The 23,869-nt window shown below is 44.1% G+C and overlaps 4 protein-coding genes across 8 annotated transcripts; 1 reads left to right on the top strand and 3 right to left on the bottom strand.

Moving 5' to 3' along the window:
* Positions 1 to 815: 815 nt before the first annotated feature.
* Positions 816 to 5,828, bottom strand: GTF2H3 (general transcription factor IIH subunit 3). Of its 3 annotated transcripts, none has more exons than XM_018076395.2 (13): positions 5,717 to 5,828; positions 5,437 to 5,516; positions 5,085 to 5,194; positions 4,321 to 4,484; positions 4,000 to 4,062; positions 3,732 to 3,761; positions 3,235 to 3,263; positions 3,076 to 3,150; positions 2,763 to 2,816; positions 2,465 to 2,533; positions 2,213 to 2,348; positions 2,094 to 2,130; positions 816 to 2,003 (listed from the first exon to the last, which is right to left on the bottom strand). In XM_018076395.2, the coding sequence occupies exons 1-13, from the start codon at positions 5,724 to 5,726 to the stop codon at positions 1,934 to 1,936; spliced, it is 927 nt and encodes a 308-aa protein (XP_017931884.1). In that variant the 5' UTR covers positions 5,727 to 5,828; the 3' UTR covers positions 816 to 1,933. The 3 variants fall into 3 exon arrangements, with proteins under 3 accessions (XP_017931884.1, XP_017931885.1, XP_017931886.1); XM_018076396.2 differs by having other exon boundaries at positions 5,085 to 5,191; XM_018076397.2 differs by lacking the exon at positions 5,717 to 5,828 and having other exon boundaries at positions 5,373 to 5,460.
* Positions 5,780 to 10,332, top strand: EIF2B1 (eukaryotic translation initiation factor 2B subunit alpha). Of its 2 annotated transcripts, XM_018076394.2 has the most exons (9): positions 5,786 to 5,867; positions 6,136 to 6,237; positions 6,310 to 6,446; positions 6,520 to 6,636; positions 6,765 to 6,881; positions 7,514 to 7,578; positions 8,159 to 8,234; positions 8,432 to 8,557; positions 8,983 to 10,332. In XM_018076394.2, the coding sequence occupies exons 1-9, from the start codon at positions 5,855 to 5,857 to the stop codon at positions 9,136 to 9,138; spliced, it is 909 nt and encodes a 302-aa protein (XP_017931883.1). In that variant the 5' UTR covers positions 5,786 to 5,854; the 3' UTR covers positions 9,139 to 10,332. The 2 variants fall into 2 exon arrangements, with proteins under 2 accessions (XP_017931882.1, XP_017931883.1); XM_018076393.2 differs by having other exon boundaries at positions 5,780 to 5,867; positions 6,136 to 6,636.
* DDX55 (DEAD-box helicase 55) lies at positions 9,453 to 17,161 on the bottom strand. 2 transcript variants are annotated; one of them, XM_025895485.2, is made up of 14 exons: positions 17,062 to 17,161; positions 16,308 to 16,358; positions 16,136 to 16,222; positions 15,459 to 15,550; positions 15,290 to 15,352; positions 14,573 to 14,722; positions 13,904 to 14,093; positions 13,675 to 13,757; positions 13,147 to 13,278; positions 12,335 to 12,427; positions 11,523 to 11,637; positions 10,809 to 10,977; positions 10,146 to 10,438; positions 9,453 to 9,680 (listed from the first exon to the last, which is right to left on the bottom strand). In XM_025895485.2, exons 1-14 carry the CDS (start codon positions 17,116 to 17,118, stop codon positions 9,513 to 9,515), a joined length of 1,743 nt encoding a protein of 580 aa, XP_025751270.1. In that variant the 5' UTR covers positions 17,119 to 17,161; the 3' UTR covers positions 9,453 to 9,512. The 2 variants fall into 2 exon arrangements, with proteins under 2 accessions (XP_025751270.1, XP_017931881.3); XM_018076392.3 differs by lacking the exon at positions 17,062 to 17,161 and adding an exon at positions 16,673 to 16,795.
* A 271-nt stretch (positions 17,162 to 17,432) lies between these two features.
* On the bottom strand, positions 17,433 to 23,546 carry TMED2 (transmembrane p24 trafficking protein 2). The gene is made up of 5 exons (XM_029961163.1): positions 23,469 to 23,546; positions 22,078 to 22,270; positions 21,664 to 21,684; positions 19,731 to 19,838; positions 17,433 to 18,899 (listed from the first exon to the last, which is right to left on the bottom strand). The coding sequence occupies exons 2-5, from the start codon at positions 22,193 to 22,195 to the stop codon at positions 18,775 to 18,777; spliced, it is 372 nt and encodes a 123-aa protein (XP_029817023.1). The 5' UTR covers positions 22,196 to 22,270; positions 23,469 to 23,546; the 3' UTR covers positions 17,433 to 18,774.
* Positions 23,547 to 23,869: the final 323 nt, after the last annotated feature.

The raw sequence follows: 23,869 nt of genomic DNA, 5'->3' as shown, positions 1-23,869 counted from the left end.
GGCCGCCATCTTGCAGCGCCAGGCGCGGCGCCATGGGCAACGGCCAGAGGGCGGAACGGCGGCCGCTCAGGGAAGGACACACAGCCCGGCTGGGCCGCCGCACGGTGGCGTTGCAAAATGTGGAATATGTAACAGTTACCCTAATAAAGGATGTTCCCTGATGTTTGGTCTTTGTATACTTTCAAGCCTAATCAGCAAGAAGGGAGATTTAATCCGTGAAACAGCCAGCTTTATGTTAGCAAGCTCTACGTGATGTCCACGTATACCAACCAAAACAAGTTGGTATAATTGCCTTGTTAAAGTTTAGGGTTTGACTCTGCTTCAATGATCTCAGGCCTGGGGGAGGTCAACAAAACCTGGGAGGAAGGATGTACCACTGACAGTGGGCACAGTGCAGAATTTACGGCTCACAGGGACAGCTGGAGGAACTCCCAAGGTAAGGAAGAAACTAATAAGCCCAACTGAGCAACTGTGCTGGAATCAGCTCCAACTGGGTAAAAGCTAATTCTGGCAGGGTCAAATCTGCAACCACGAACCCAAGAAACCCCCCAACCCAAAGGGAGAAAAAAACTGAGCTAATTAGCATGAGAAACAAGAGAATCATTAACCAACAGAAGATAGAATATTAATTAATAAGACAACTATGTAACTTGCAGCCATTGAACACTAATTCCTGTGTTGTTAAAATGTATAAATAGATAAAAGTTTTTACACCATCCAGTGTCACATCACATCATTACACTCACACAATAAATATCCAAGAAAGCCATGTAGCTCGCCCTTAAATATGTCATTAAAGCAATATCTGGCCACGCTTGCAAAAGAAACAGTTTTTATTACAAAAGTTTTATACAAAGTAAATTATAAATACAGCCTTCACACAAAATGGCTTTTGGCAATCAAAAAAGCTCGCTTTGTACTCTGGCAAGCCTGGAAAAAACTGGCACTAAAGCTGTTACAGTGATAAAACCTGATATCAAGACATGACAAATTCTTGTGTAGACATTAGGAAGAAAAAAATTAGTCCTTTTCTATGCAGGAAACAATTCCTCTCTGTATTCCTTTCAGGAGCATGGCAGTTACTAAAACAGGCTAAACCTCCAAACTGTAAAGCTACTTTTTAGATGGGGATATTGTTTGTTTAGTGTCAAATGCCAGATGTAAACCCACATACTAAAAAAAGAAGTGTGCCTGCTGTCATATTACAACAACATTTTTTGTTTTCCAGTTTCAAAATACAATCTTAAAGACTAGGCAGTTAGTCTGCATTTATTGGTGTTATTTCAAACAAAGAAAGGCCTTTTTATTCACAAATGAAGATTATCAAATTGAGAAAGAAGTACCACAAGGACAATACAGTCAAAGGAATATGAATACATGTGAGTGCACATGTAGGGCAATTAGCACCTTTTTATTCAAGTGGCTCCCAAGCCATCTTGAAAATGTTGGCTCATTTCTTTTGAAACTGATGCTGTTTTAGTCCAAAAATTGCTAGCAAGGAGCTGAAGCCCCTGAACAACACAATGCTAAAGTTCTGATCCTACACACTAGAACTGGTCATTTTGAACTTTACACCAACAAAAAGAACCACAGCTTTCTTGTCTTTGAAAACATCTGAGAGGTGGAAAACTTTGCAGTGGCCAGAATACCTTCAACTTCCCAGGCTGTATCTCCTTACAGGATGTAACTTCTGATTCCTCTTATAGTTCAGAATTAGTAGGGAAAACAGCACAGGTTACATGGTAATACAGTGATTCGTTACTTAAAGGGCTGCATAGAAGACGTCTCATTTAAATATTTATCCCCCAACAAAAAAGTAATAGCACTTCATCCAGTTCTCTTTCATACCCAATAAAAAGTGCCAGCAATTTCTCAAGTAGGTTCCATTTCATGGAATTACTGGAGGAGGTAATGATGTATTTTCATAATGTTGTTACGCAGCTAACTTTAATTTCTTCTTCTTTGCTTTCATGACAGGTGGCAGTGATATTTTGAAAGCAGTCCTGAAAAAAAAAAAAACATAAAAAAAGGAACTGTCAGCTACACAATGTATTTCCACACCCAGCCCTGAAATACAAAGAACAAACACTTACTCGCAGGTACTGCAAATAGGACTGAAGTTGCAGAATACTGGAAAAGAAAAGAATTGGCTTTCACTAAAATAGGTCATTTGAATGGAAGAAATCAGACTCTTAGATATTCATCAACTCACTTGACAAGCACACAGAGCACACGTAACCAATTTCAATGAGGTTCCGATGACAGAAACACGCAGCTCTGTAGTCAACATGAACAGGAGGTGGGAGGACCAGCTGTGATCTCTGCTCTTGGTCAGGGAGAAATACCCACTGCAGGGAAGGAGAAAAATACTTTGTGAATTGGACTGGTACTGCTGTATCTCCTCATCAGTGATATTGCACATCTCACACAGGAAAAACCCTCAGGTGTTTTTTCAATGACTTACCAACAAATATTGCAGGAGGGATGGCATGTGGGGCACTTTCAAATATATGCCACCTGTAATGTCACAGGCCTGCAAAGCAGAGAGAATGATCAGGTTGTTGTTTTATGACATTAACAGGATATTTAAAATCTCCTTGTACTGCACAAGGCCTGCATGACAGAACTGTCAGATCCACTGAACATATTTCCACACCCACTCTTCCTTAACGGAGGAAAAGAGCAGAAGAACATGTTGAACTATCTGGCATCAAGTATCTATGAATTAATGCAAACAGCAAATAAGAACAGGAAGTCTGTACCTGTTGTAGAAGACCCGAATCAGAGTCCAGGACACAGGCATCAACCAAAATACTCTGCAAGGAAAGAGAAGAAATGCATGAAAACCAAATTCAGCCAGGACCAACGTAGCCCCACCAGTGTTCCTGACATGACTTTTTTCCACTACACATGCACCCCACATAGAAATGCACCTGCTTTTCCAGATGCAGGGCCACCACAGCCACAGGAAAGCTCTTTCACTTGATCAGAACGTAATCATAAGAGAAACGAACTGATTTGTCACCTTTGCACATTAATAAAAGACAATATAAATTCAAAGAAAAGCAGCTTCACCTGTTTCTGCGCTGCAAAGATCACGTTCATGAAATTCATATATTGCAACGTGCTGTCTTCTGCGGCTTTTATGACCTAAATAAAACAACTCAGACTTGTTAGCCTACATATATCACTGAGTTTGAGAACCAAAAGAAAACTGACAGCAAAAGTTCTTACCAAAATCCTTGATTTCATTTCTTGATTGGCTAAGTATTAAAAAGAAAGAAAGAGAAATGCATCAGCACACTGTTTGTACCACCACAGTTTGCCCTTTTAATTCTGTAATCTCAGTTAGATATTGAACCTCTTCCATGTTAGATCTAACAGGTCAGATAAAACATATACAAAAATGTGGTCCAGTCCCAGTGACAAGTATCTGTGGATTAATTCCTCTCAACCTCAAAAGAGATCCCTGTTCCAGTTTTACTCGAATGCAACAGAAAATCTGCATAAGAACATGGACTGCTGTTCAAGTCCTTTTCTCCTGATTGTCACCCAGACCTACTTTAAACTGGGTAACTTCAAATGATCAGAATAAAACCTGTACAACCACTGCCAATTTTGGAAATGGCAGTGTATCAAAACATATGCATATCTGTGTGTGCATATGGATTTATATTTATCCTTCAGGTTCAAATATTTATTCAAGGACTGCAAACAGGAGAAGGTGTTACCTTTCACCTCTTTGCTCATCTTGTTGATGTCTACATTAGCTGACATTAAGGAATCTACATTCCAATCTTGGAAATAACTCCAGGATCCATACCACATATTCACCACCTTGGCCAACACACACCTAATAAGCACAACCCCCAGTTATTAAGCAAACCCGTCAGTGTTTAATATTATAAGAGAAAACAAATAGTAAAACTTAATTATTATTACAAGAAAAAGTCTTAAAAACACATAAAGGCTTTGAAGATTCTGTGATCAAAAGGATACAACAAAGTGCTTTAGCAAGTGATCCTGCTAGCAGGGTTTCTGTTTGCTGGCCCTTCATCTCAGCTGCAATACAAGAAAAGTTGCAAAAGTTACTTTTAGATATAAAAAACAGTTGTCGAAACTGTCCACACCAAATACTCCAAGTTTTATCTTCGGCAAATAGTATTAAAGCAGAAACTTGAAGTGTCAAGCATAATAAATTCATCTACTTTAAACACATTAAAATCCACATGATGAAAAGAGAGGAAATTCCTAAAACTCCTTGGGAGTCCAAGTATTTTGCAATTCTGCATATTAAGCCTAGAATTTTCTTCCCCTTACTTTTTGTCATGAGGTCTTTAATCTCTTCTGCAATTGCATCATTTATTGCTGTCAATAATTCATATTTTCCATCCTTGCTGCCAGAGCAATTAGATTCCATGGAACTGCCTCCATCTCCAAAGGGATCTGCAGAAGCCCAACGCTTCCCAGGGTACAGGAAACGGCTAAAACAGAGGAAAAGCAAAGTATTCATGTTTTGCCTTTAAACCTTGTAAGAAAAACTATCATAAATTAATAAGCTGCAGATAGCAATACTCTGAAGTATAATTTCAAATACTTTTAATACTTTAGACATTAAAGAGACTACCTAACGTTGGTGACCTTCAAACTCCAACACGAGTAAACCCCAAATTCAGCTCCCTCCTTTCAAGACATCTCTTAAAAGAACTGGCAAACAGATACTATGGCTGCACTTTGGGGAGACCCCAAGACTCACAAATATCTGCAGGGAAAATATCCACTAAACAGGAAACTTCTGCCACTTGCATTGTTCCACTTGATGCATCTCTACAATTCTCTCTCTCTCTGTATATCTTTAGGTCTATTTAAACCTCCCTTCTGTTTTATAAGCCTTTTTGTTCCTTTGTAAGGCACTAAGATTATTTCTTTCCCACAATTTTTTAGCTTATATCTTCTTTTAAGACAGTGATATATTACACACGTTAACTTGGTTTCAATTATACATTTCAAGCCAGTAAGAAAATCAGAAGACAGACATAGGAAAGTGCATTTGAAACCTTTACACTGTTCAGAAGCAGCTCTACCTTTCCTGTGTGTGACTTGCTATCACAGCGAGTTTGTTGGTGCGATTCATGAACAAGTGGGAATTTCCCAGCACCATCACGGCATCGATGCATTTCGACAGGGTGAACTGCTGGAAAAGAAAACAGCAGATACAGCACAATAACAGTTACACAGAAGCAACTCAAAAGAAATCTGTGAAATAACTGCAGTTAAAAAAAGAGTGTTCTGATATCCATTATACCCACTTTAGCAGACAACGTTAGGATAGTTCGGAAGTCAAAGATTAATCCTATCTCTTGCCTACTTACTAACGATTAAAAAAAATGACACCGTTCCCCTCAGCAATGGCCACGGGCAGCACCAGGGCCGTACCTCCGCCTCTCCCAGCGCCCTCTTCCCCCACCAGATGGGGTTGGTGTCGATGACGATGACCAGCAGGCTCAGCTCGTCCTCTGCAAAGGGACCAACACAGCAGCGTCACTCGGGGCCCGGGGCAGAGGAGCCCAGTGCAGGCGGCAGAGCCGTGCCCGAGAGCCCCGCTCCGGCCTCTGCCTCCTCCACGAGGAACCCGAGCCCCGCTCCCGGCACCTCCCGGACCCCGCCGCGGTACCCTCAGACCCTGAACGCGGTATCCCCGAACCCGCCGCCTCACCCGCGCTCATCTCGCCGGTCGGGAGAAGCAGCTGCTCCCGGCGGCCTCAGATGACGCTCCGGCCCCGCGCTCCGTCATCCGCGGGCGCCCCGGCCCTGCCCACGCCCCGGTGCGGCGGGAGGAGCGGAGCGGGGAGCGATGAGCACGGACGGTACCGGGGGCATATCGGGGGGCGGTGGCACGGACGGTAATACGCGAGGATATCGGGGAGCGATGGGCCGGACGGTACCGGGGGATATCGGGGGCGTGGGCATGGGCGGTACCGGGGGGATATCGGGGGAGCGATGGCACTACGGTACCGGGGGGATTATCGAGGGAGATGGGCACGGACGCGTACCGGGGGGATATCGGGGGAGCCATGGGCACGGACGCGTATCTGTGGGGGTGCCGGGCCGGGCCAACGCCCCGTTGTCTTCCAGCCTTGATCGAGACCTTCCGGGCACAGCTGAGGGACGACCCCGATGTCGCCTCGGCCGTGGCCGCCATCCGCGCCCTGCTGGGCTTCCTCAAGCAGGACCGAGGTGGGCCCGGGTCCCCTCCCCGCTGCCCCCCGGGTGTCCCCGGGGCCAGCCCCTGACCCTGCCTGTCCCCAGGAGAGACCATCCAGGGCCTGCGGAACAGCCTGCGGGACGCCATCGACACGCTGTCCCGGGTGGACTCCTCGGTGGCCGTGTCCTCCGGCGGGGAGCTGTTCCTGCGCTTCATCAGCCTCACGTCCCTGGAGTACTCGGTACGGGCCGCCCTGCTCGGCCCCGCTGTGCCGGGGGACCCTCCCGCCTCACCGGCATCCCTCTGTCTTCCAGGACTACTCCAAGTGCAAAGAAATCATGATCGAGCGCGGGGAGATCTTCCTGAGGAAAGTGTCTCTCTCGAGGAACAAAATCGCCAAGCTGTGCCACCCGTTCATCAGAGATGGTGCTGTGAGTAGGGCCTGGCAGGGTCACTCCTGTTCTAACTCCTGCATGACAAGCCATAGCACTATTAACAGAAGTAAAGGTTTCCCAAAGCTCAGCAAAAATAAATGTCTGGATTTCCTTTGTTTTGGCAGCGAATCCTGACCCATGCCTACTCCAGGGTGGTCCTCAGGGTGCTGGAAGCAGCTGTGGAGGCAAAGAAGCGATTCAGTGTTTATGTTACTGAGTCACAACCAGATCAAGCAGGGCAAGTACTCGTTAATTTGGTTTTTATCTTGGTTAACAGGGTAAGTTACAGCTACCATCAAGCCTACCAAAGCTGCTAGGCTTGGTTGTAGCATTTTAAATGGCAGCTGTCACTAATATCACATTATTCTGGACAAGTGGAAAAACCCCTAGACAGTATTGGTAATTAACTTCCCATACTAAATATTCTAATTAGCGTCATCCAGGTTTTCCTCAAATGTTTGCAAACTTTCAGGCAGTGCCAAGCAACTGCTTTACCCCTGGGAGATGGGAGAGAACCGATTTCCAATTTTCTCCTTCAAAAACAGGGCAAAATAATCAGGATTATCCTGACCACAGCATAGTGAAATGTATAGGTAAAATGTCATTTGAAGATGCCAAATAAAGTAATTACTTCAGAGCATATTTTGTTGCATAAGTGAAAGAGTAAACCCTGCTCACTGGATAATACACAGCACTAACAACACACACCACCACACCAACAATTCCTTCCATTTCTATACAATAACTTATTTTCTGTTCTACAAGAAACAGAACATGGACAGTCACGGGTTTCAGTCTTTCAGACAATATTTTCCTATCATTGTCTTTAAAGAAAAGATTTGTAAGGTTCAAACATGTTTTCTTTAACAGGCAGAAAATGGCAAAAGCCCTGAGGAAGCTGAACATTCCTGTGACTGTGATTCTGGATGCTGCAGTTGGGTAAATCTGATCGTAAATCTTAATATTTTTCATCACAGTTGTATTTTGACAGTGTTACACGTAAGTTTTCTAGAAGCTTTTTCAAACTCCAGAGGTTATTACTTAGTTTGTCATAGTCATCAAACAGGCTAAACAAGTTACACCTTTAGGTGCACAATTAGGAGAATGTGTCTGTTACAAGACAAGTATTTGATTTTGCATGTTAGAATGAAAGGAGGAGTCAGACCTAAGTGTAGAACTCGTGGAGATCTGTAAAAAAAACTGAGGTTCTACACAAAGAGGGGTAGAAAATGATATCATTTGGGGGGTTTTAAGGTGTTTGCTAAACTACCACTGCTTCGTACAAGTCAAAAAAACATGGGAAAAGAAAGAACTATAATAAATCTGAACCTCAAGAAGCTCAAAATGCCCAAGATGCTGCCTCCAAGGCACCTGGAATATAACAGCACGTGGACTTACAAGAGGTGGAACTAGTGCAGAAAAGTGAAAGCCTGCTTGAGTTACTCATTTCTGTTCTGTTCAGCAAATCATTTGCCATCTTACCCAGTAAGCCTTGGATTTTTTCCCCCTCTTTGAACAGCTACATTATGGAGAAAGTGGACCTGGTGTTGGTTGGTGCTGAAGGTGTGGTTGAAAGTGGAGGCATTATCAACAAGGTAATCCTGAGTTTCTTCCATCGTTCTCTAAATTCTGGACTTTTAAAGTTTGGTTCCTTTGAAAAGTTTAAGGCTTTTTGAAAAGATTCTTCTATTTGGATGTTTTCCAGTAAATGTCTCTTTATTGTTGGAAACTGGGCAATATTATGTCATGCAAGCACTGAGTCTGCAATGTTGTTTTCCATCTGTCTCCACAGATTGGCACTAACCAAATTGCTGTGTGTGCCAAAGCCCAGAATAAGCCATTTTATGTGGTAGCAGAAAGTTTCAAGTTTGTAAGACTTTTCCCTCTAAATCAGCAGGATGTCCCTGACAGGTTTAAGGTAAGAGAAATTCTAATTCCACCTTACCCAGCTAAGGTGCACACTTGTGTGTCTGTGAAAAATTTTCCTCTAAGCACATTTATCTGGATCTCTGTGCTGGGGCACGTTATGGAGCAGCTCCACTGTACAGTCATGTGCCAAACAGCCATAATTTGTCTTATTACTAATATTTAGTTCCTAAAGCAGTTCCTTTGGGGTGCAGGAGCAGTTGAGAATAAGAAACAGTTAAACCAATACACTTTAGAACTACAAATTGTACTTTTTACAGAAGATAAAGCAGCTGAGACCAAGGTCTCACCAGTCTCTGCACTTGACTTCCTTCAGTTTTACCACAAACATCTGCTCAAGGCTGTAGTACCACTCTTGCCCAAAAGAGGATTTAACTTGCAGTTGTGTAATAACTGGTGGTCTCTGTTTCCTTCTAGTACAAAGCAGACACTCTGAAAACAGGTCAGAATCTCACAGAGGAGCATCCCTGGATTGACTACACATCCCCATCACTCATCACACTGCTGTTCACAGACCTGGGTGTGTTAACTCCCTCAGCTGTCAGTGATGAACTCATCAAACTCTACCTGTAACACACAGGACTCCCTGCACAGGATGTATCATCTTCAGTGACCATCAGGGCTGTAGGACTTGGAAGATGATACAAGTTATAGGAACATGGCAAGGAAACAACATCATAAGGATTAATGTAATTATGGACCACTCTTGAAAAAATTCCAGAACTTACTACAGCTTCTAAAGACCTAAAGTAAATTATTTTAAAGATGGGTGGAGTGTTTTAATACTATAAATTAAAGTACCTTATGGTGTATTCAGACTTGTTCTGAGGTGTGCTGTTACTGAGCTGTGGGATGTGTGTCTTTCTGGATGCCAGGTCTCCCCATCATTTTTTATAAAAATCCATATTTATTGAAATAAGCAGTATTTTAATGTAAAAAGATGAGTGTCAGCCTTCAGACTCTGTGTCAGCAACAGTTTCTGCTTTGAGTCTACTCTGGCTGCCTGTTAGTTTCTTCTCAAACTCTTCTTCACTAATTTTCCCCTTTTTTAGTCTTTTCAAGAGTCTTGTGTCATTCAGCAGCTCTTCCATATCCTCATCTTCGATATCAGAGCCCTGTTGGCAGTTGAAAACAACAAATTAGACACTTCACCAGAAAGTTTTCATTCTATACAGCTGAACGTGAGAAGATTACAACTTGGATTTTGCCAGGAGTATCCAAGCAGGAAATAATACTCAGTTCCTACCCAGGAGACTCTGTAACTCTCAGCTACACTTGTTGAAAATTAACAAAAGCAAGGAAAAATCAAGCCCTGTCCACCATCAAGCCCTCCTGCAGGACTCCAGAGAAATAAAAATCCCTGCTATGTCTGCTGGCAGCACTAATAACCAGCATAAGTGCTGAGAAATTGGTTTAGTGTTTGGCTTTAAAAAGCTTCTCTGTAATTTTTTTTGTTAAGATTTGCCTGTCAAGGTCCTAAAAAGTTACTTTACAGCCATCAGTTCCACCACACTAAAATCCCAGGGCACTCTGCCATTTGAAACTATAATTATTTGCATTTTAACAGAATGGACAGTTACCTCTTCATGCTTCCTTTTAGCTGTTACTTTCTTTTTCTTCTCCCTCTTGGCTTTCTGCTTTGACCAGGCTTTGTTCTTTATGAATTTCTTTTTCCCTTCATTTTCTTCTCTCTCTTTTCTTTGTTGTTCTAATTTCTTTTGTCTCTGCTTTTCTCTGTTTTTATCCTTAAACGAAATGGAGTCTGTATTCACAGTGACTGGAGTAAAGTCTGGAAAACATTTTCCTCTTAGTTCAGGCATCTTTGGCATTTTTAACAATGCAAAACCTCTGGCAAGACTGGCAAAATCCAGATCTGTTGAAACAAAGATTATAAAGTCACTTTCCTGCTGAATAAAAAGTTCATTTAACTGAGAAAGAAAAAAAAGACTAAAATTATTTTAGTGTATTGTTTGCATTCTATACTTAACACCAGCAACAATACTAAGTCACTTTTATTTATACTTATATCGATTTGGTCGAACTCCATAATTAAATGTTTTCTCTTGAAACAAGCTGCTTGAAAAAATAGGAGTTTTGTCAAAATTTGATGTTGTAGAAAGTGAATCTGAGATTCAGAATCAGTAGTTGAAGCTTGGGCACAATAATACCATGGGGTTTTTTTCCCAAACCAAATCCTGTCTTCTGAAAAGAACAGTAAAGACACTAGCCCTGCTGGGAATTACCTTTTATTCGGAAGATCAGATTGCATTCATGTTTGGCATAAGCCTGGACATAAGACACAAAGGCTTTCATCCCTTTCTCAAACACTGCCCTGTCAGCCAGGGCCATGGACTTCAGTTTGGGAAGAAGATCCAACACATTGGTCTGTGGTTTCATTTCCTGCATGGGACACTGAGAACCAGAAAATAAACAACAAAACCAAAGGAAAAGTTCAGCTAAATGGTGTAAAATGCTCTGTGAAACCTCAAACACACACTTCCTGCCCAGTTAATCCTCAGTGAGCTTTGAGCCCCTTCCCCCTTGGTCATTCCAACATACCAGCTGACCATCAGCTCCACACAACAGCTGTCCTGGCCCAGCAGAGGAGTTCCCACACTGCAACTCTGAAGAGGCAACATCATCTTGTGCCTTATCAAGCTTTGATCTCATTAGCAGGTCTAGAGAATTTATATAATTACACAAATGCAGGAGCAGGCATGGGAGAAGAGTTAAAAATGAACAGCACAGAGGGTGCAGTGTGTCAGCTGGTGGTGGCAGGGCTGGGGCAGGAGGGTAGGCCAGCACTGCCCTTCTGGAAATGCACAATTTACACCCTTAGGGACAAAAAGCCTTTCCTTACTCACTGCCCACGTGTTCCTCTTCCAAACTCAGTAGGCTTCCTATCAGCCTGTCCCCTTGCTCTCTCCTGCTTTGGGGTAGAATAACAGTCCACAAACCTTCTGGTTGATGGAGAGAAAGTTAACGTAGGATTCTTCCATGGGAAGCAAAAACACGAGCGCGCTGCCGACGTTGCCGATCCGCGCGGTCCGACCGCAGCGATGCACGAAGGCACTGCAACAACCCAACACGGGCAACTCAACAGGACAGTCAGTCCTCTTAGACAGGACTGTGTTAGACTGTGTTAGTCCAGTGTTAGACAGCCAGCAAAAAGGGCCTGAGGATGTGGAATGTGGAATGGAAAATATACTGTTCTGTACTTTTGAACTAAACCAGCGGGGATTAGTAAAAGACAATGTCCCACAAAGAAGGGTGGCAGCCCCACTCAAGTGTTAGGCTAAAGCAAGGGGTATCTGTTTTGGGGGTGATAGTTAAGCAAGTTGTAGCAGGAATTATGACAACAAAAGTTAAAAGACATGGAAAAGCTCCTTTCCTGTGAGCTTTCAATGTACCATTCCTCCAAGAGCTGTCCCCACTCTCATCTCTGTTCTTCACCCCCAGTGTGTCACCTCTCACTATTTCTCTGATATTCTCACATGAAGCCTTTTCCAGAGTCACCTCTTCACAGAGATGGAAGTGGTGACCACCCATCTTACACACACACACAACACGAAGTCATTTCAATCTACAGCAGTTACAGCAAACACTGCAGTGTATCAGCTCTTCTTGTCCCTGCATCATTTTGTGTTCACCCAGATTTCCAGGCAGTGATTAAATGTGTTTTCTGCAATTCTGGCTCCCAGTTTATATCTGAACAGTACAAGAACAAGATCACATGGACAGAAAAGGTTCTTAGGACACGGGACTGTACCTTGCACTGCTGGGTGGGTCGTACTGCAAAACCCAGTGCACTTCTGGGATGTCAATGCCACGGGCCATCACATCTGTGCAAACCAAAATGCCCCTGGGAAGGAGGAAAAGTGTATTTTCATTAAACTCATTCGAGGAGAGCCAGCCCCCCCAGCTGTGTGTTCTGCATCTTCACTGGACAGGGGGGGACAGAGCATTAGAAACATCTGGGCATTTAAAAGAGACACAATATAAGGTAACTGCAGCTTCCACCAACTAAAATTCCACATAACGTTATGAAAATTATTGTGGTTTATATTACATTTCTAAGAAAAATCAATTTCCTATTACATATTCAAATTCTAAATCAGCATTGCATCAACCACAGCTGAATGTATTATTATAAATGTTTCATTTTAGCACATCAAAATTGGTCTTTTAAATGCTGGCCTTTTAAACAGTTGTTCTTCCAATCTGCTGGTAATTATTTTTCTCATAATATAAAATGCCAAAGCTCAGGTCCCACGCAATAAATAATGACAGCTAATGAGGCAAGAGTCTCTTAACATCCTGCAGAGCTGCCAAAGAACACTTTTCTGCAGTTAAGTTACAGCCTTGTGTTACCACATTCTTGTTCATACACTACAAAAATAATATCCTGAGGTTTTGCTCTGGTTCCCACTCTGTGATATTATAAATACACTCAGAACCAGCCTGTAGCATCCTCCTCCTCAGCTGTTCTTCCCTGCTCAAGTAGCAGCACAATAGTCAGACAAAATCACCGAAATGCCCCTCACTGCTCTGACTTTTGGCTGGTTCAGCCCCAGTTCTTACCCCGGGAGCTTCCGAAACTCGGTAAAGATCTTGTTACGCTTGTGCTTCATTTTCCCATGAATGCTCATTATTTTCACTTGTTTAATCAAGGATTCCAAAGCCTTCCCATAGTATTCCACACAGGCACAGGTGCTGTGGTGATAAAGACAGGCATTAAGTCAAAAGATTATGCTGCATTTTTAATCTGCTTTAGACAGTCAAACTCGAGTGGTCTGAAATGTTTCAAAAATATACAGTATTGACTATTTTTATATAAAACAGGCACATCATTTTTATAAATTACATATAATCATCTATGATGTCTTACTTGAAAATTGCATCTAAAATTTCTGTTTTGCTTAATAACATTCAACACAATCCTCAGATGAAGAAATGATTAATCTCTTTTTAGGCACCATATTCTACAAAACAGCTCTCAAAATTAATCACTTTGAAAAAGCTGTATCCTTGGCAACACAGGGCAGGTTTGGAATTTAATAAAACACTATTAATAAAACTGTTTTCACAATGAAACACCAACAAAATTACCTAAAAAAGACCAGATGTTTTTCCTGTTTGTGCTGCCGAAGAAAATGCACCAACTGATTAAATTTTTCATCTGCTTTGCAGATCTAAACAATTCAAGAGAAAAAAAGAAAAGTAAGAAAACAGACTTCTGGTTCTTCCATTAATGTGATCCTAAGACTTAAAAACTTATTGACAGAACCAGGAAAAAAGGAGAGGGAACAAGCAGCTCTCTCAAAGCCCAGGTTCCCACCATGTAATAGTTCTCCAGGCGTGTGGGAGTTTTCTGGGTGTTGGTTGCTGCCACTCCCTTCTCCTTCACCGAGATCCGGACGGGATTCCGGAGCCCTGCTCTCACCAGGTTCTCCACCTCCTGAGTCTGAGTAGCTGAGAACAGACCTGTCCTTCTCTGCTTGGGCAAAAAGTCCAGGATGGCATTTAAACTGCAAGCAAGCACATGGAAAATATAACTGTCCCAAGGCTCCCCTCAGAAAGAGGTTTAATCACTGAAGGAAGAGTTTACAAGAATTTACAAGCAGAATAGGTTTTATCATCACATGCCAAACTCCTATTGAAATAATTAACTTAAACAAAGAGAAAAGGGAGATCAAAGCTTATTTGTTAGTGTTCTAAGCCATTCTGATGTGTGAGTAATGATGCTTAACCAAGCATTAAATAGAGATGTGTTAATAAACAACTTAAAGAGAGATGTGTTAATATACATGAGAACAAAAGAAATTTTAAACTCTGTATTCATCAAGGATCCACTTTTCCTGATTCTCTTCCCACTTAGCAATTGCTTTATGGAGCAAAGAGAGATAAAAGACAAAACAGAACAAACCGTTGCAGGCCACACTCATTCCCATCAATCATTTTAACTCATTAAAAACTTTAGGATTATTAGAATTTATTATTTCAATACCTGGCTTCAAAGCCCATATCTAGGAGTCTGTCTGCTTCATCCAACACCAACACATCAAGAGCCTTCACACAACTTGCAAGATCCAGCCCGTCTGCTTTTCTCCTGAACAAATCCTCCAGGCGCCCCGGGGTGGCCACGATGATGTTCCCACTGTTTGGGAGAGAGGCAAGGGAAGGAATCTGGGAGACCTGCTATTATTGGTATCCCAGAGCAGACCTGCCCTGCATCCTTCAATAAAACAAGTTCACTTTGTCACTTCTAACTGCATCCATATTGCAGGGCCTTTGACACTGGGATGGGAGAAAAAACTCCCAGGTGAAAGCAGATCACCCGTGGCAATAAAAGTTTAGGATATAATCAGCATCTATGGAATATTTGGTGCCTCCACACAAAAGCCAGTGGCAAATATGATTCCTTCAAAACTTCATCATTAGTATCAGCACCAAATATTTTCAAGAAATTAATGAGCAGGAAGAACTGAAATATTCAGTGCTGACAGTTTTCAGGTCTGTTCTTCACCCAAACAGCAGGTAAATGGTGCTGATGTCACATAAGATCCTTTCCCACTGTCTCCTTACTCAAAGACTCCACAATTTCCCAGCTACCCCCAACAGACTTTTGCAGCACCATCAGGACCAAAGTCCTGGTCTGGAATCCCTGACAAGGAGAAAACCAGAGCTCTGAGACACTGATAAAAAGCCCTGACAATCCACTCACCCGTGTTCCTTAAACTTTTCAACATCTTCCATTGGGTTCCTGCCACCAATTAACAGAATCTGACTGAAACAATAAAACACAAAAATTTGGGTCCTTAAGTTTTGCTGGTTCATGAATGACAGAAGCACAGAGAAGGAATTATGGTCATGGAAAGCTGAAGTTCACTCACCTAAACATGGGAAAGTGTTTTGTGAAATGTGACAGCACCTCGTGGATTTGAATGGCCAGTTCCCTCGTTGGTGTGATAATTATGGCTCCAACCTGCCCGTGGAAAACAGGAATTTATGGAAAGTAACAGACTGGAAGAAAGATTTGGGCAAAATTCTCACTTTAAAGCTAAGTGAATATGAGCCATGACTTTGATCCTAGTTTAGACAAAACAGAAATATTGTTTTTATTATTTCCACGGAAATACAATAAGTGTATAAAATGATAGATAATATCTGTGAAAGAAGCATTTTATCAATGTGCAAAATACCTCTGCTCAAAGAGCAGTACCTAATAATGGCATTTAACAGCACATAACAGTGAAGTTCTCTGCTCACTAAAATGTATTCAGAGTTAATGGATGCTGAAAAGCATTCAAAGCCTCACTTGTGGTACTCCAGTGTATTCTACATTTTAGGACATTTTTCTAACAGCTCAGAACCCTGTTTTGATCATGTCAAAGGAGAAGTTGCATCAAAATGCAGTGAAAGCATCCCAATATATATTTTCAAGTTTATTGTTACTGTTACACCAAAGAGCTGAGCACAGTCACTGTATGTACACATCCTTATGGATACCGTTCCTGAAGTCCTCACACATCATAAAAAATATACTCATAACTGAATTACCTGACCCTACCTGCATTTTCTTTAACTTTTCCTCCCGTCTGAGCAGAATTTCCAGTATGGGAATCACAAACGCCAAGGTCTTCCCACTGCCCGTCACCTGCGAGAAGGGAAACAGCGTCAGATCTCCGAGATTTCCGATCTCAGCTCCTGAGCCAAGAGCAAAGCCGAGGAAAAGCACTCACCGCCTCTGCAGCAACGTCCTTGTTATTCATGAAGAGCGGGATGGTCGCGGACTGAAAAAAGAAGCATCTCATGAGCGGGTGAACCGGTCACGGGGGGAAATCTCACAGAGGAGAAATCCCTCCCGGAGACACCAGAGCCGTCTGCGAACATCACCCGAGCAGAGCCGGTGGGAAAGCCAAGAGCGCGACTTCTACAGGACCCAGGGAGTGCTGTGGCCGAGGATTTGACCCCCTCCTCCCTCAGCCCGGCCTCCCTCCCCGGGGCCGGCGGGCGCGGCCCCTCACCTGCACCGTGGTCATTTGGTGGAGGCAGAGCGCCCGCAGCTCGGGGCCGGGGCCGGGGCCGGCCGGGAGCGGCCCCTCACCTGCACCGGGGTCATTTGGTGGAAGCGGAGCTCCCGCAGCGCCCGGAGCACGCCCGGGCTCAGCGGCACCGGGAGGGACCCCCAGCTCCCCTCAGTCACCGCCTCCATCTTGGCCGCGCGGTGTCACCGCCCCGCCGCTCCCCCGCCCCGGAAACACGCGGGCGGCACCTCCGTTCCGAGGCACTTCGGTTCCGCCCCCCCTCCCCGAGCGGTTTTGCCTCAGGGAACTCCGCAGAAAACGCCAAACTTTGGGTATGGCAAAAAAAAAAAAACACCACTATTTTTGTGGCAAATGGCTTATCGTAGTAAGTACTTCAGCGGGCCATACAGCAGCACTGTGCCATCTGGCTGCTCGGGGCTGGGGAGCAAAGATTTAGGTTCAGAATTACCTGGAATTCATCCACCTGCCCAGAAAATGGGATGCGGTTTGGATAAATTCCTGACATCCTAAGATAGCACAGAATCACTTAGGGTTAGAACCTCTGGAGATCGTCCAGTCCAACCCCCCAGCCAAGGCAGGGTCATCTGGAGCAGGTGATGCAGGAATTCCAGGTGGGTTTGTGATGTCTCCAGAGAGAATCCATGTCCTCCCTCGGCAGCTACAGTGCTCTGCCACCCTCCATGGAGAGTTCTTCCTCATGTTGAGGTGGAACTTCTTGTGTTTTAATTTATGGCCATTACTAAACAAATACTTTATAAAACCTCTTTATGTTAATCTGGACTTCCTTAAAGTACCAAAGAAAAACAACACAAAGTTGCCTTTTTTTTTTTTTTTTAAAGAATTTGTTTATTTATCGAACCTGGGTCATATTTAGATTCACGAGCAATTTTTAAATGTACATCTTAGAATTCAATTTTCAGTGTTTTACACAAAAATATTGGCACACAACAGTTGCAATAAAGGTGTAAGAGCCACCTCTCTGAAGAACTGCTGCAAGTGTTTGCCCGAGGTTGAAAAAACTTTACCTGGAACATGAAAACCTGTAACAAATTTTAAATTAATTGTACAAAACTGTTGTGTGTTACTTGTAGAGGCTCCCCCCTGGAAAAGACCCCACCCCACCCCCAAAAATGATTACAACTAATATACATCAGTCACAACATAATCCTGGCTCAGCACCCACATCAGACGCTGCTTTAATTTTTTTAAACCAATCATCAGATACCGAGGAAAGGAACTTTATACAAAAACAAATCTACATGTGCCTGAAAAAGAAAACACACCAGTATTTAGCATTATGCTAATTCTGATCAGATCATGGCAGAGTTTGCCACTGCACTTAAATACAAGGGCTGCATAGCGTGGAAAAACCCCCCGAATCCGGAACCCTTTGGCCTCAGGAATCCAGATTTCCTGAACACTAAATGCCCTGGGCACTGGGCAAACAGTCTGAGCTTTGGACCTGCAAAAGCCAAAGGGCTTGCTAGTGTTTGCCAAGACACTGCACACAATTGGCTTCCAAATAAAACCTTCAGGAGACTAAAAACCGTACGAGGAACATTTGGTGATGAGCAGAGAAAAAGCACTTTCACAGCAACTATTTCATTTAAAAGAACTTTGGGAAGAAGTTGATGTAATTCGTTGCTGATGACTATCTTTGAAATAGCAACTAGGTACGAATTTTAACCTTTTCCTTGGCAGTTTCTGTGAGTGGGGAAGGGATTACTGGGATTATTTCAATTTTATAACACCTACTGCAGGGTTAAAGATGTAAAAATGCAAACAGTCACCTTTTGGGCCTTGTACCGTTTCCCTGGGCAGAACTGCAAATACTTATGGAAAGAGGGAAAAAGAAGTTAGAGAAGACATCAACATTGCTTGTTACTACAGTGAGTTACAGCGTTTGCAGCTTGCCTGGACCTTGCTTAGCACACAGACTGCGCAGATCTCAGTGGGAAAAAGATGCCAATAAAGTGACAAGATTTCAGCACAGCTTTTGCTACAGGAGATATATAAAAACAACTCGTTTTCAGCTGGGAAGGAACATAAGCAAAGAAGTTTTACAGTTCAGTAAAGAGGGTTCAGAAAACTAAGTGACTTATTTTTGTGACCAGGATGTTTGGTAGAGAGTGAACTGAAACCCGGGACCGCAGGAGGACTCTTAGACCACCCTTCGGACTTCAAAAAACCTCTTCAGGTAGTAGATCTGTCCCAGTGTCATGGCAACTAGTACAAGGGCCTCGAAGAATGACCACAGAACCACTCTGCTGTTCGTGTTGTCATTGACTGTTGGGGGGGGAAAAAAGAGAAGCAGTAAGTTACAAAGCATTTAAACTGGAAACATTCTGTCATGGGAAGTGAAACACTGCACATAAACCACCGGTGTTTGTGTCATGTCCTGGCCCAGAAGTGCCCTGAAGTGCCCTGCAGCCTTAAAGATGAGGGAGGGATTTTTCTGAACAGTTTGGTTTTAAACCCACTTTGGACATACACTGCAGCATCCTTCTCTATTCTGCCCACCTGGGAACCAAATCGCAGAATCCCTGAATGGTTTGGGTTGGAAGGATCTTAAAGCTGATCCTATTCCACCCCCTGCCATGGGCAGGGACACCTTCCACTACCCCAGGTTGCTCCAAGCCCTGTTCAACCTGGCCCTGAACACTTTCAGGGATGGGGCAGCCACAGCTTCACTGGGTAACCTGTGCCAGGGCCTCCCCACCCTCTCAGGGAAGAATTTCTTCCAAATATCCCATCTAAAACTACTCTCTTTCAGTTTAAAACCATCTTCTTGTCCTGTCTCTACCTGCCCATGTAAATAGATTACGAATTAATATCATCACTAGTATCCCCAGGAATACATCATTCAAACAACTACAGAATTTACACCACTTAAGCAAACATTATTTTCCATAACAACCCTTCTTACATGAGAGGAAGCCAGTTAAAGGATGACTGCAAAATTCACCTACATTCTTTATTCTATGGGCAGGTCCTTCAGAATTTATTCTAAACTATTTTCTTTTAAGTAACTTGGAATACTTTTCATGGGCTCATATTTTAAATTTCAGTTTACAAGTTCATTTGAGAGGGCAGAAGGCATTGAAGTCAGACACATACTTGCTCTATGTATTCTTTCACGAACTTCCATGTACTCTTGTTCATGCTTCACAGCTGTCATGGCCACTGCTAACTCATTGATCATCTCTTCTAGCTTGTTCTGGTGAGCTGCAGAATAATTTCAGAAGCATCAGTAAGTCTGTTAATGACTCAAAAACCGATTTGTTAACATTTATGAACAATTAAACTTAATTTCCTGCTGCAGAAGTTCTGCCAAACGCAGCCTGTAAAACTTTCTATTCCTACAGCAAAGTTTAGTTTTCACAGCACCACTTTCCCTGATGTGTCTCTATGGTATTAAACAAGTGGGAAAACATTTCTCCACATCCAACTAGGAGGCAGGAGACACACAAATTAGAGTCAGTATTTCCAATATGCACATACTTGCCCAGAAAAATAGAATGGAAGGACACACGAGATCAATACCACACACTAACAGCTATTTTGCCAATCTCATCCAATATATTCCAAGCAAATTATCTCAAGGCAAATGACAGCTTTTCCTAGTTGTTAAGCTTGCAAAAATAGAATGACTGAGAATTTAGCTCAAGATCATGATGCTGGCAAATGAGATCACTTTCTGGAGCAACAAATCTCATCCTGTGATCTTCAGGTTTAGCTGGGGCACAACACTGAGAGGGCACAAGGCTCCAGGTTCTGGTGTGTTGTGAAAGCAGGAGAGGAGGAAAATTCCAAACCAGCAACAGAAAACTAGCTGGAGACAGCTCAGCAAATGGAAGGCTCAGAGATCTGAGATTTAGTGATTTGACTGTCAATCACAGGATCTTTTTAATCCATCCAAGCTCAAAGAACTGTCCACCTACAAATTAATAAATCAGGCAAGTAATTTGCAAGGTTTTCTAGCACCAAGTTCAAGGTATCACTCCACAAACACACCCCGAGCAATAAGCTCTTAAAAAAAGTCACAAAACCCAACACATTTTCCTTTGAAGGGACACACTTGACTTGGAAACTACCTTATTACAGTTTTATTTATAAATTAGGTGCTTCAGATCCCAATCTTAAAATGAAGCTATTCAAAATACACAGCAAAAAAAGAGCACGAGAGAATAACACTCACACAAGTGACAATTAAAATCTAAATAGTTGTGCAAACCACACTCCCTCTGCTAATATCATAAATCCCTTATTTTCATGGCCAAGTGGTCATTGCAGTAAGTGCAGTTCATTAGTAAGAAAAGAAACTAAAGTTGCAGGGATTGTTTAAATACACTCAAAAAAATTCACTTAAGAAAACTGCCTTAAAAAGTTAAAGCTGCACTAATATTCTTTACAACAGATATATGCAGACTCAAAAAAAAAGATTTAAGTGAGCCTTTAAAAAAAAGTTAGGAATGTGTTACTTTTCAAGTGGCATCAAGCAATCAATGCTCACAGTAATTTACTTGCTAAAATAGAAAACAAGAATTTGTTGCCTTTCTAGCTACAGTTAACCATTTCTAAATAAACTTTATGACTTGTTAGGCAATACTTTCATTTATTTGTTTTACAGCAAATGACAAGTTTGAGTTTTTCCCTTGACACATCAGTAATAATTCATAACCTAGAAGCAGCTTATTGCTTCTAAACCCCTTGATTACTCAACATCCCCTTTAGCAACAGAAAGCAACCACTGCCTGAAACATCCAATGCTCTTGCACGTTCAATATTTAGTTGAATTTCACCTAAAACTCCTGATTAAATCTTCTGTCAGCCAGAAACAACCACCTGAACACAAACTGTCATGGGAACCTGTCCATGGGAGCTGTGGGTGCTCAGCATTGCTCAGAATCAGACCTTTTGGGTAGTTTATTAACAAGACATTCTCATGCTCCAAACAAATGTTACAGAGGAAAAGCCAAGTTAGCTGTTAGTGAATGAACATGTGCCAGAGACAAGATGCCAAGGAGCTTTCAAAAAGCAGTCCACATACCATCCCAGGTATCTCCACCACCTAGAGAGAAGTGTGAGAGATGAACACGGGTACAGGACAAAGGGCTGCAGATAAAACAGTCATTTACACAGCTATGGGGAAAATCTGATATTAGCACATTTGTCAGAGCTCAACTAAGGCCCGTGGAGGTCTAAATACTGCTGAGCCAACTAGAAATCAGAGTGGCACTGCTGAAGGACTAAAGGATGAAAGCATTAGTTTCTGCAGATGGCCAAGGGATTCTGTGGTGATTTTGCATTAAATTGTGTGTAACAAGGTGTAAAAACATCCACTTGAGCTGTGTCAGGACAGCTGATACACCTGAAGGAACGGGAATCCTGGGAGCCCTATTGAGTTCACAAGTCATGCACGGAGGGAAAAGCTCCCCGATTTCCTTGCAGGAACGTTCCTCACCTTCTGTCTCCATGTCTTGGCCCTTGGGAGCCTCCCCGATGTCAATAGTGAACATCACTATCTTGGGGGTCATGGTGGACATCCTGTTGCTGAAGCAGAACTTGTAGGTTCCATCCATGTGGGCAGCAAACGTGTATTTTCCACTGGACTCTCGATCCCCTTTGTAAATCCCTTTATTATCAGGCCCTGTAATCTGGAAAGGGGGGGGGAAACAAAGGATCACACACTTCATTTCCAACACAGAGGGTTAAAATGCACCATTACAGCACTGCAAACACACCCTGGAGTTACCCAGTGACCAACACCAGCTGGGATCTGCCGGGGCTGGCACCGCTCAACTCCCACAACTCTGTGGTGCAGTTTTGCTGTACAGAAGTCTCTTTTAAAATCTCACAAACTTCTTGGTAAAGAAAGTCACACAAAAGCCTCTCCCTCCCTGGCCTCCCTGGTGGAGATAAGGAGCACCCAAGAACAAGGAAACCACAGTCTGGGGCTGTAAGTCAAACAACTGCAGGGGAAACCTTATCTCTGGTGTGACAAGGGAAACAAAGAGGGGAAAAAAGCCATTCTCTAATAGTCAATATGACTTCAGACACACAGCTGGGCACTACTGCAGTGACCACTTCAAACGGACTGAGGGCCTGAGTTAGGAGCTCCCAGGGTCACTGTGATCCTGAATTTCCATCCCACCCGGCCAAGCTGCTGTTGAGCTTCCACTGGTGACACGTGAACGAGATCTCACAATTTCCCAACTCTTGTGCCACAGCCACGTGTAATTTAAAACTGTTACAGGACTCTCGGCAACAACCCCCCTGCTTTTTAACCCCTCTCGCGCTTAAGTTGCCCCAAACAGACAACTCTGCTCTTCACCACGGCAACAGCAAGTCTCACTCAGGATCTCCCACTGACGTGACACCTCTTTGACGAGGACTCACCCACAACTTCCAGATGGCAATCCCTGACTAAAGACAACAAACCCCTCTGGGTTCAAGGGGAAGCGCTCCCGGAACAGGCGAAGAGCGACCGCGCTCATCTTCCCGCCCAATAATTTATTACACGGAGAAAGAAAATCCCGAGGGAGGAGTGGACAGAGCAGCAGGACAGGCTCAGGCAGCCACAGCAGGAGCGACCCAAGCAGCAGAGGCCCCTGGTCCCCGCGCGAGTGCCGGGGCGCTCCCGCGCGCCCGGAGCCCCCGCAGGGACGCGCCCCGAACCGCCCGGGCAGGCGGGTCGCGACCGCTCCGGAACATCCCGTAGCCCCGCGGCGGGTCTGGTCCCGCACTCAGGCAGAGTCCCGCAGCGCGCACGCCCCGCCCCGGCCCCGGCGCCCGCCGGCGCAAGGTCGCGGCTCTGCCCGCGCCGGGGCGCCCGCCCGCCGCCGCCGCCGCAAACTCCACGTCGATGTCCAGGAAGCCGCCCCTCGGCCACCTCGAAGATGAGTCCCATCTTGGTCCGGACGGCACCGGCGCTCCAGGTAGCACTACTGGCGTGCGCGCTTGTCCGATGCTCACGAAGTAGGGCTGGCCGGGGGCGGCGAGCCGCGGCCAGGAGCGCCAGCACCGCCGCGCAGCGCCGACATGGCGGAGCCCGGCACAGCGGCACGAGCGGCCGCTTCGGCCGCGCCACGCCCTTCGGCGCACGGGGCCCGCGCCGCATTGGCCGCCACCGCCCCGTTGCACGTACGGGCTGAGCTACGGCGGCCGCTGAGGGCAAAGATGAGGCGGGGCCCGCGCTCAGCGGGGGGCGGGAACGCGGCCGGCCGCGCGGGAAGGGGCCAATGGGAGGCGGAGGG

This window comes from Manacus vitellinus, unplaced genomic scaffold (assembly GCF_001715985.3).
Source record: "Manacus vitellinus isolate BGI_N305 unplaced genomic scaffold, ASM171598v3 scaffold_31_pilon, whole genome shotgun sequence".
NCBI classification, from domain to species: Eukaryota; Metazoa; Chordata; class Aves; order Passeriformes; family Pipridae; genus Manacus; species Manacus vitellinus.
Note: the sequence above shows the minus strand (reverse complement) of the source record. Positions and strands in the feature narration are given on the sequence as shown.

Bases quoted from the DNA above. Each gene is read 5' to 3' on its own strand.
- TMED2 (XM_029961163.1), bottom strand. From the start codon at position 22,195: ATGGATGGAACCTACAAGTTCTGCTTCAGCAACAGGATGTCCACCATG. The intron at 21,685-22,077 runs GTGAGGAACGTT...ACTTCTCTCTAG, and splicing joins CCAAGACATGGAGACAGAAG to GTGGTGGAGATACCTGGGAT. The intron at 18,900-19,730 runs GTATGTGTCTGA...CCCCCCCAACAG, and splicing joins TGAAAGAATACATAGAGCAA to TCAATGACAACACGAACAGC.
- GTF2H3 (XM_018076395.2), bottom strand. The intron at 3,151-3,234 runs GTAAGAACTTTT...TGTTTTATTTAG, and splicing joins AAATGAAATCAAGGATTTTG to GTCATAAAAGCCGCAGAAGA. The intron at 2,817-3,075 runs GTGAAGCTGCTT...CTTTCCTTGCAG, and splicing joins TCTTTGCAGCGCAGAAACAG to AGTATTTTGGTTGATGCCTG.
- DDX55 (XM_018076392.3), bottom strand. From the start codon at position 16,780: ATGGAGGCGGTGACTGAGGGGAGCTGGGGGTCCCTCCCGGTGCCGCTG. The intron at 11,638-12,334 runs GTACAGTCCCGT...GGGTTGTTGCAG, and splicing joins GACCCACCCAGCAGTGCAAG to TGCCTTCGTGCATCGCTGCG. The intron at 10,439-10,808 runs GTAATTCCCAGC...TTGTTTCAACAG, and splicing joins TCTGATCTTCCGAATAAAAG to ATCTGGATTTTGCCAGTCTT.
- EIF2B1 (XM_018076393.2), top strand. From the start codon at position 6,178: ATGTCGCCTCGGCCGTGGCCGCCATCCGCGCCCTGCTGGGCTTCCTCA. The intron at 8,235-8,431 runs GTAATCCTGAGT...CTGTCTCCACAG, and splicing joins GTGGAGGCATTATCAACAAG to ATTGGCACTAACCAAATTGC. The intron at 8,558-8,982 runs GTAAGAGAAATT...GTTTCCTTCTAG, and splicing joins ATGTCCCTGACAGGTTTAAG to TACAAAGCAGACACTCTGAA.